General features: G+C 45.1%; 1 protein-coding gene across 1 annotated transcript; it reads left to right on the top strand.

Moving 5' to 3' along the window:
* Positions 1-128: 128 nt before the first annotated feature.
* LOC103583522 (gamma-aminobutyric acid type B receptor subunit 1-like) lies at positions 129-10,449 on the top strand (the record flags this gene model as incomplete). Its single annotated transcript, XM_008564817.1, has 8 exons — positions 129-326; positions 724-894; positions 2,249-2,350; positions 2,653-2,718; positions 3,206-3,397; positions 7,395-7,637; positions 8,268-8,331; positions 9,553-10,449. Coding segments are annotated over 8 exons (1,287 nt in total), but the record flags the coding sequence as incomplete, so codon positions are not given.
* Between the last annotated feature and the right edge of the window lie 9 nt (positions 10,450-10,458).

Genomic DNA, 10,458 nt, shown 5'->3' with positions numbered 1-10,458 from the left:
CCAGATGGAAGACAGAGAAGGGAGTTTAATGAAAGAGGAGACAAGGAATTTGACAGGAAGAAGAAAATGGTAACAATGATGAACATGAGTAATTGAGAAAGGATGTGTTTGTCCAAAAAAGATAAAAGAGTAAGAGTTGCAGGGAGGGGGTGCTTAAGAGAGTCTGCCCTCATTCCCCACCCCCCATTCAGTGTGACCCAGGCCAAGCTACCAAGTACCTGTATGAGCTGCTCTACAACGACCCTATCAAGATCATCCTTATGCCTGGCTGCAGCTCCGTCTCCACGCTTGTGGCTGAGGCTGCGAGGATGTGGAACCTCATTGTGGTAAGCAGGGCTGGGAGCCAGAAGGGGGTCAGTCCCCTTTGGGCTGTACTAAAGCGGGGGCGGGGAGGGGGAGATTGCGGGTTTGTATTTAAGAGGACAGTGGAGGACCCACTTCCAAGATTGAGAGTCCTCTGCAGACCCGAGCTAGTGGCCTCCTAGCAACAGGGGCCTGACAGTGCTGCAGCTGACCTCGTTCTTCAGAAGGAGCTGAAGTGAGATCAGTGAAAGAACATCTTGATTGTGAGGGGGTGTGTGAGTCTTTGAGAATCACTTTTCCTAGGGCATAGGTGGGAAGGTTTGGAGAGAGTGGGGGAGAGAAACCCCGAGGTAGGGAGAGGGTTAATGGAACTCTTGGCCACGCTTAGTGGATCCACTTACCTAACCCCTTTCCTCTTAGCTTTCCTACGGCTCCAGCTCTCCAGCCCTGTCAAACCGGCAGCGTTTTCCAACGTTCTTCCGAACACATCCATCAGCCACACTCCACAACCCTACCCGTGTGAAACTCTTTGAAAAGTGGGGCTGGAAGAAGATTGCCACCATCCAGCAGACCACTGAGGTCTTCACTTCGGTGAGGAGAGACTGGGTATAGGGCAAAGGGTGCAACTGTTTAAGCTCCTGTAGAGAGAGATGTGACCCAGGATTTATTCTGGGCAGGGGTGGTGCGGTGGGGGGCGGGATTTTGATTCTTTGTCAAAAGAAAACACATTCCAAATGGGTTAAGTGCATGTTCTTTCTGTAGCCAGGGGAATGAATGAGTTAAGTTTTTGGAATCCTCTCCATCTTTTTGATTTTATGATTTTTTTTTTTCCCTTTTGATATTTTGTTCCCCAGACAGATAGACCAAAATGACTCAGTTCTGTTAAAGAAGGTTCAATCCAAAGTTGAGGCAAGAAAAGAGTGGGGATATGAAATAGGAACCCAGAAAGGTAGCAGATTCCAGAGGTGCTTCAGGGGGGTGGTGGGTGGGTGTGAATGGGAACAGAGGGGATTGGAGCTCCTGGATATGGGGGCAGAGAGGGAAAGGAGAGAAAGTGAAAGAGAAAGGTGGGGGAAGGGAGAGAAAGAGGGAGAGCAGAGAGAGGGGACAGGCAGGCAGAGGGGAAAGAGAGGCAGACAGACAAGTAATGGGTCTGGTAGTTGATGCTGAGAGAGATGCTGATGGACAAGGAGAGACTGGAGGGGGAGAAGGAGATTTATGGAGGCAGAGAGGAAATATGTGGCTGTCCATTGAAGAAGGTGGTCTGCTTCCTCCCTTTTGTTCTACCCGTTGGGTCCTCTATCCACTCTTATATTATGTGGCCCTTAAATCCTCCCCCCCCCCACTTTCTCTCAGTGATTCAGGCCGTTCTTCTCTTATCCTTTTGTCTGTCTGACAACTTGCCTCGTGAGGTTGACATCATCCTATCATACTAGACTTTGCCTTGTCTTTTCCTATTTTCTCTGTTTTCCTTTCCCCCATTTCTGCAGTCATTGGTAGGAGAGGGGTGAATGGGGTGGCTTTCCCAGACACAGACCCTCAGGAGGGGCTCACCCTGCAGCTTCCCACTTGGAAGCCATATCCTAAGATTTCAGATGCTTTGCTTTTTTTTTTTTTCCTTTTTGTCTTTTTTACTGACCAGTAACGGGATCGCAACCCTCGGTGTTGCGCCCGCACCGCGCTCAGCCAGTGAGTGGGAACCGGTCTCCACATGGGATCCGAACCCTCGGTGGGAGCGCTGCCGCGCTCCCAAGTGGCGCACGCCACTGGGCCGGCCCAGATGCTTTGCTTTAAACTCTCCCCAGCTTGGGGACGGGAGATGTTGAGGGATGGTTCAGAACAGCTGCTCCTTTGCTCTGAGGATGCAATCCCCAGTTAGCACCTCTGATCCTTACTCCATCGTGTGCTGCACATTTTTCCTATTTGTTTCTCATTCCCACCCAAGACTCTGGATGACCTAGAGGAACGAGTGAAGGAGGCTGGAATCGAGATTACTTTCCGTCAGAGTTTCTTTTCAGATCCAGCTGTACCCGTCAAAAACCTTAAGGTAGGATGGTTGGGAGTGGTGGGCTCAGCCTGCAGAGGGACCGGGCAGGCTGGGGGTGGAGGGAACAGTGGTTGGTTGGAGAGGAGAGTCAGGTGGGTGCAGGCTTGATCCTGTGAGTCAGTAGCATCTCCTGGGGAAGTTTAGCTCCATCTTCCAGTTGACATTTATCCACTACTCATTGAACATCACCCTGCACTAAGCACTTTGGGATGGGAAATCAAAGCCACAAAAGCCCCCCGGCTTAGCCCCTCAGGTGTTTCCAGGTGGCCTTCAGGAGCTCTGTTTCTTTTTCCATTCTGTAGCGCCAGGATGCCCGAATCATCGTGGGACTTTTCTATGAGACTGAAGCCCGGAAAGTTTTTTGTGAGGTGGAGTTGGAATCTGAAGGGGGTGGGGACTGGGTGGGTTCTCTGCCTTGGTTTTCTCCTGGGGTCTCCTCTCTGCAGCTCTGCTCAAGTTGATAGCAAGTGATCTGAGGTGATTGTTAATATGGCGTTCCTATCTGGTGGCTCTGACTCCATCCCTTGTCTGTGTGCGTGTGTGTGCGTGTGTGTGTGTGTGTGTGTGTGTGTGCACGATACTTTCTCCAGATCTCATTTTCCTATCACTTTTCATTTCCTGAGGAGCCCATGAATCCCATCCTTCCTGACTGGCTGGAAAAGGCCACTCAGAAATAGATGGACTGAGAGGAACTTAGAAGAAGGAGTTGTTTGAGCCTTTCCTACCCGTCCTGAGACTTGTACATTTCTCTTTTAAATTCTGCTGCTTTTCTCTGATTCCCAAGAGGCTGAATAGTGTCAAGTAAGATGAGATAAAAAACCCAAACAAGTCCCAGCCCTCCTTCTCTGCATTCAGGTGTATAAGGAGCGTCTCTTTGGGAAGAAGTATGTCTGGTTCCTTATTGGGTGGTATGCCGACAACTGGTTCAAGACCTATGACCCGTCCATCAACTGCACAGTGGACGAGATGACTGAGGCGGTGGAGGGCCACATCACCACTGAGATTGTCATGCTGAATCCTGCCAACACCCGCAGCATCTCCAACATGGTGAGAGTGTGGGGACATAGAGGCTTGCACACGGGAGGACGAGGGGACCAAGGGAGCCTTGTGGGGGAGGGGAGAGGGTGTGGCATTTGGACATACAGGAGGGGAAGGGGCCTGTGTCCACCCTGAACTTGTTTGCATCATGTTTCCTGTGGCTTCTACCTCTGCTGTGACTTCTTTGGGCAGGACAAAGAGAGAAATGATAGAGTGGTATGTTCAGTAGGCCCTTGATGAGTGGAAGGGCTGTTACCATGGAAACAAGGAGCAGTTGGTGAGAAGTCAAATGAGGGAGAGACGTTAATGGTCACGTGGATGCTTGTATGTGCAAGCACACCTGGAGACTTACCTTAGTTCTTCAGACTTGCTTAATATTCACTCATGATTGATATGCAATTAGCTTGGATCCTGATGCCTTTTTTAAGGATTCTTTTTTTAGAATTTTAGATGTAAAAGAGACTTTTGACATCATTTAGCTTCACATAGCTGGTTAGTGACAGACTTGGAGCTAGAAGGCACATTCTCTGATTGGGGAGGACTGGGACAGCCCTGAAGGTGAGCGGCACAAGGGAGTGTGGGTGTGGGGAGAAGAGGTTCCTTTCCTGCTCAGTGCTACATCCTACAGTACAGATATCTTGGGTGAGCTTTTTAGAATAACCTATGTGTCTGCTTATTATACCAAGTGCAGCCCCCAGGTCTGGAATGCCTGCTTTGGAGAGCATGCTAGGCATGAGTTAATGGTTGTAAAGCCCCCAAATAGCTTATTGAAAAAAGTTTTAGTGACAGTTGCTTTTATGTGGTAAACCAGGAGCTTAGATACATGATTTCAGTGATCCTCACAGCAGTACTCTGATGCAGATTTATCATTTACATTTTACAACCAGGAAATTGAGGCTCAGAGAGGTTTAGTGACTTGTCCCAGGTCATGCAGCTACTGAGTGGTCCAGCTGGAATTGAATCCTAGTTAAATCTAACTCTAAACCGTGTGCCTCCTTACTTTCCATGGAAAACCATGAATCCTGACTAAAAAGTTTGTACTTTCATCTGCTAACACTGTTTAGCTGATGGCAGTTTCTGAGCAAGGGAGATATAAGATTCAGGAAATTGGTTCTGGCAGTGGATTGTGATGAAGGGTCAGTTGCCATGTGGACTCTGACCATAGACTCTGTCCTGGGACATTCTAAGATGACTCTATGTTTAAGGTATCTTAGTTGAAAAATATAATGAAAAAATTCTGGAAGGTCACTTACCTGTGGAGTACCTGAGAGGTGAGTCATCCTCAAGCAGCTGGGGAAGTGGTGGAGCTGGTTACCAAAGCTGGAAAGGCTTGTTGGTGCCCAGGACATGCCAATCATGGCTTTTGTCCCATAATAGAAAGGTGGAGTAGCCTGGTCACAAGCAGGGGATTGGTTAGGGATGTAGAGGGACACCTGGGCTTTGGCGCAGGTTGAGTTGATGGTGCTCTTTCTGGTTCTTGTTCTCTAGAGAAAGATGATGCTTGCCGTTTAGGCCATAGGGCTCCTAGTGCCACCGGCTTAAAATGCCAGGTGGAGAAGCCAAGATTTTCTAATAGAGGACAGAAGCAGCCTTAACAACTGACTAGGGAAGAGATTATAGATGAATCACACAGCATCAAAAGAGTGGATCAGAAGGAAGGACTGGACTAGGGGTCCAGAGCCATGGAAACTTAGAAAAGAAACAGAGTTGCCTTAACTCCACAAGGATGGACTTAAGTGTTGACTAGAAGTTCTCAAACTTTAGCTTCCATCAGAACCACATGGAAAGTTAGTTAGCACACAGATTACTGGGACCTTCCCTGGAAGTTCTGATTCAGTAGACCTGGGGTAGGCTGAGAATTTACATTTCTAGCAAGTTTCTGGGGATATTGATGCTACTGGTCTGGGGATGACACTTTGCGAACTATTAGTTAGGGCAGTGGTTTTCAACCAGAGATTGCAATGTCTGGAGACAATTTTGGTTGTCACAACTGAGGGTGGGGATTAGGGGGAGGGACAGATGCTCCTGGTATCCTCATGGGTAGAGACTAAACGTGCTTCTAAATGTTCTGTGATACACAGGACAGCCCTTAACAATAAAGAGCTATCCTGCCCAAAATGTCAATAGTGCAAAGATTGATAAATCCTGGTTTAGAGAAAGAATCTTTAGGGGCCATACATAGAAATGGAGAATGAGTTAGAATGGTTTTGAAGAAATATAGCTATGGGCTAAACGGGATTGTGGAGGTGGCATACCTAGAGATAAGACTGTGAGTAAATCCTGATTGGGGTAGAGAGCCCATCAGATCTGGGTACGATACAGACTTAAAAACTACCTCTGGAAACACATTTAGGTCACTGCCAAGCATCAATTCTCACATATAGAGATAGCCAGACAGAGCTGTTAAAAAAATTAGAATCATAAATTTGTGCTTGGTTAATTCACTAATTTCTATGGATTGTGAAATTTTTACTGTTGTTCAGTTTTCCTTAAGCTGCATAGTAAAATTTCTCTTTGAAAATTTATAGCCATATCTTTGTTGACTAAAGGGGGAAAGATTGTTTTTTCATAACTTCAGTCATGGTGGGGTGGGGTGGGGGGAGGAGGGGAGCAAGTGGTGCCCCCAATGGCCAGCCGTGTTAGTGGTAGTGAGTGACCTGGAGCAAGCAGAGAGTGTGATCAGGGGATGGCATCATGCTGAACAGATTAATCCCATCCTATCTGGGTGATTTTCTGCTGCAGTATTTACTTTGAACTGATGGTTGGATAGACCTGTAAGCCAAAGGATTACTCAGAAAGTCTCAGCCTGGCTGCTGTCTGTGAGCAGGTGCTCTTGGAGAGAGGCATTTCAGTGTACAGATGCAGTATAGGGTAGTTGGTAAGGGTATGGACTTTAGGGCCAGACTGCCTGGGTTTGAATCCCAGCTCAGTCACTCGCTGGTAGTATAACTTTAAGCAAGTTACATAACTTTTCTGTGCCTCAGTTTTTAAATCTGTAAATGGGGAAAATAATATTAACTGCATCACTGGATTGTCTGAGGATTAAATAAGTTGATATATGTACTTTAGAAAAGTACCTGACACATAGTGAGCTTGGAGAAAATTATGTTAAGTGAAGTAATCCAGGCACACAAAGAGAAATACCACATGTCCTTACTCATAAGTGGGAGCTAAACAACAAACAAAAAAGAAAGACCATAATAAAACGTTGAACTTTCAGGAGAGAACAGACCTATAATTATTAGAGGTGGGAGAGGAGGAGGAGGAGGCTGATAGGAAGTAATTGGGTAAGAGACACAAAAAGAAATTATGATTTGTAATGATGAACATGCTAATAATATTGATTTGATCATCACATACTGTACGCAAATACTGATAGTCAATTCTGTACCCCATAAATATATATATAAATAAATTTTTTTTTTAAAATTGAAAGAAGAAAAACAAAATAAAATAATTTATCATTTTAAAATAAAATAAATTATAGGGAAAAAAAAGATGGCAAGAAGTTAGCACTAAAGGAAAATCTTCCTGGTTGACAGGCAGAGTGGGAAAGCCTGTGGAATCACCTTTTCTAGGATCTTCTAGATTTGGTGGAGCCATTAGATTCCAGGCCAACTCTATTGGGAAAATCTGAAGGATGAGAAAACATCAGCGTTGCGTCTCTTCATTGGAATATATGTGTCTCGTTGCTCTGCCTCTACTTTCTGCCATTTGCCATTCATTCTCCAGGGTGTTTATTCAGACTTCTGTTTGTAGTTCTGAGCTAGCAGCTGTATGCGCTAAGACCGCTGGACCCAGCTAATCTCTGCTCTAGTCTAGTAGCTTCCGATCTAAGACAGACACATGGGTATAGTTAAAGATTTTGAATGTACATATGCTCAATCTGGCAACATGAATACAAACCATCCATCCACGGTTGAAGTGTTTGAGCCAGAATTGGGTCCACCTTCCCCCTGCATCCACACACATTCCAGTCCTTTTCTCATGTTTTTCCCCTCCTCAGACATCCCAGGAATTTGTGGAGAAACTTACCAAACGACTAAAAAGACACCCCGAGGAGACAGGAGGCTTTCAGGAGGCACCACTGGCCTACGATGCCATCTGGGCCTTGGCATTAGCCCTAAACAAGACATCTGGAGGGGGTGGCCGTTCCGGTGTGCGCCTGGAGGACTTCAACTACAACAACCAGACCATCACTGACCAAATCTACCGGGCAATGAACTCCTCATCCTTTGAGGGTGTCTCCGTGAGTTATGGCAAATTCTTTCACACTACCCTGTCCTCCCATTGAGAGACCCCCTCAGAGGTCCCTCTCCTAGAATCATGCCTTCTTCATCTTTCTCAGTCATTTCTCTGCAATAATCGGCCTCAGACCAGGGCAGCAGGGATCCCCAGACCAGAAGAGCCCACAAAAGACTGGAAGGAACAACATGGCGTAGTCCATTTTTTTTAACCTCTTTTTTCATTTCTTTTCAAATCAGTCTAGGTATTTATGAATCAGATAAGAACTGTAGGATTTTAAAAGAGGAAACAGTCTGAAAGATCATCTCCTTATTCCTTTTAAAGTGAGAAAATTAGTGACCAGAGGGATTTGGTGACTGGCTCAGGCCACACAGGCAGAAGTCATGTCTCCAGGTGCTCTGTCTGGGGATTTTTCCCATTCAAATCTCATGGGTGAAGCTTCTTCTCAAAAGAATAATGTTGCTAAAATCTAGGGTATGGGCATCTGGGGTATGTCCTATATACAGGCAAATACCATAAATAGCATTCATTCAGAAGCTCAAATACATCAAAAACAGAAGGATGAGTTCCTGATGTTCTCTTTTTGCTCCTGCTTTTGTCCCCTTTATCTTCCTCTCCATGTTTCTCTCCCCAGGGCCATGTGGTGTTTGATGCCAGCGGCTCTCGAATGGCATGGACGCTCATCGAGCAGCTACAGGGTGAGCACAGGGGCAGGAGGGCACCCGGGAAGAGAACACTGGAGACATCAAAGATTGCCTTGGTGCTTCTCTCCTCCTGCCTTTCTCTTTTAACTGTGTTCATCAAGCCTTTAAATAATAAAAAGCTTAAATATGGGTGGGTCTGTCTGATTTGCAGTGGTTGTGTTCTTGAAAAGGAGCATGCAATTTAAAAATAGCCCTTCTCTTTCCCATTGGCTTCCATTTTAATTTCAGAAATTTTCCTTCATTGGCTTGGGTTGAGGGGTTAATGACTTGTCAGTGCATACTCAGAGACTCAAGGAAAGCTGAATCTAAGAAATCTTCTATTTTTTAAAGGGAATTCATTGAATTTCCTTGCAATGTAAACTATCATTCCTAATTTATCTGTAGTATGTATAGTTTAGCTTTTCTGGATTATGTTTTCTTAAATCTTATAACTTAGCACACTTGCGTATTTGCAACATTTCTATGAATTATTTTTTAACTCCACCCTCTTCTCAGCCTCTTATGTCATGGCCAAGAGACCCATTTCTTGGCCTCCTGTGAAAAGTTTCTTTCTTCCCTTCTCCCCACCTCCCACTTCCTATTAGCTCATTTTTGTATTCAGGACAAGAGGGAATGGACTTCAGCCATGGTGAAAGGCATGTGAATTGGCTTTTGAAGGAAAAGTTATGGTAACTGGGACAGTTCTAGAACAAAAATCTTTGGAGTGATTGAATTTCACTTAGTGGCTCTTTAAGAGGCAGATGTAATGTATCCAAGGAACCAGAACCCAACCAACGGAAAAGGAATTTCTAAAATTAAAATGAAAGCCACTGGGAAAATAGATCCTGTGATTCTGTCCATCATGAGAGGGAGGATATGAAGAAATATGTTTGAAAAGCTTTAGAAGCCAGAATCAAAGTGAGAGACATCTCACCAAGAGAGGTGTGAGGCAGTGAAATAGGTGGCAGACATGTGGAGCCTTCCTCACGGAAGAGGTTTAAACATTCAAGATATTCTTATTTATTTGAGTTGCCTTGGGAACCACCTTATATTGCTTTTAAGACAAGTCACTGATTCAAGTGACCCCTAGTTTTTTCCAGGCATCCTTTAGGGGCTCAGATGAAGGTGTAAAATCAGATGCAACCATGGAAGGCAGCTTTAGGGAGGTGGGCAGCTGAAAATGCCTGGGATCATCTCTTCAGCCACCCGTGGTTGCTCCTGTTGTCATTTGTCCAGGTGGCAGCTATAAGAAGATTGGCTACTATGACAGCACCAAGGATGATCTTTCCTGGTCCAAAACAGATAAGTGGATTGGTAAGTGGATCTTGTTTATATTTTCCTTCAGCGCCTCTGAACAATCAAGGAAAAGAGTCATACATTTGAATGAGGGTGGATTGGTGGGTGCCATTAGGTTGAAATGTGGGAGCGAGGTGGTCCAGGGGCAGGAGTTAAGAGAGAGTGGATACAACCTCACAAGATGTGGGTAGGAGAGACTGGTGTATCTGGAGAGGGAATAGGAGGTGGGTAGTACTATTTTTAATAGTACACTGCTGTGGTAACTGGGGATTAGAGGCAGGGGGTGGGCAGGGGGTGGGAAGTGGAAACTCCATTTGGGTTTCCCAGATGTCCTGGTGCCTTGATATATCCGAACCAGCTACTTCAAGCCTAGAACTGCCTCTTTGTCTGTTTTTGTCAGTAAAACGATTGCTTAAACTATACGTACACTTTTTGTATCTGCAAAACCTCACCTAATTGTAGTCTGATAAAATTGTGTGTTTTAAAGAAGTAAAATAAGCAGTTATTCTTTGTGTACTTGGTGGGCTAGATGATAGGAAATGGGAAAGATACCAAAGGTGGGCAAAAGGAAGGACTTACTGATAAAAGAAAGGATTGGCACCTTGAGGGTGGGGGGAAGGACACAACCATTGAAGATAGCTGGCACTTGCTCTGCTCAACTGAAATCTAGTCATTCCCAGCACTGCTGGAGTTTTGCTTTTTTTTTTTTTTTATAATTTGAATTTAGGACAGTGTTCTGTACTGCTATAAATGCTGCGTGGCCTAAATTAGCCTTTTTTTTTTTAAACTAAGCAAATTGGAATTAATTTTTTGGTGAACTATGACAAATTTGAACTTCTCTTTAAT

The sequence above is a fragment of the Galeopterus variegatus genome, unplaced genomic scaffold (assembly GCF_000696425.1).
Source record: "Galeopterus variegatus unplaced genomic scaffold, G_variegatus-3.0.2 Scaffold23833, whole genome shotgun sequence".
Classification (NCBI taxonomy): domain Eukaryota; kingdom Metazoa; phylum Chordata; class Mammalia; order Dermoptera; family Cynocephalidae; genus Galeopterus; species Galeopterus variegatus.
This window is presented reverse-complemented; position numbering and strand designations above follow the sequence as displayed.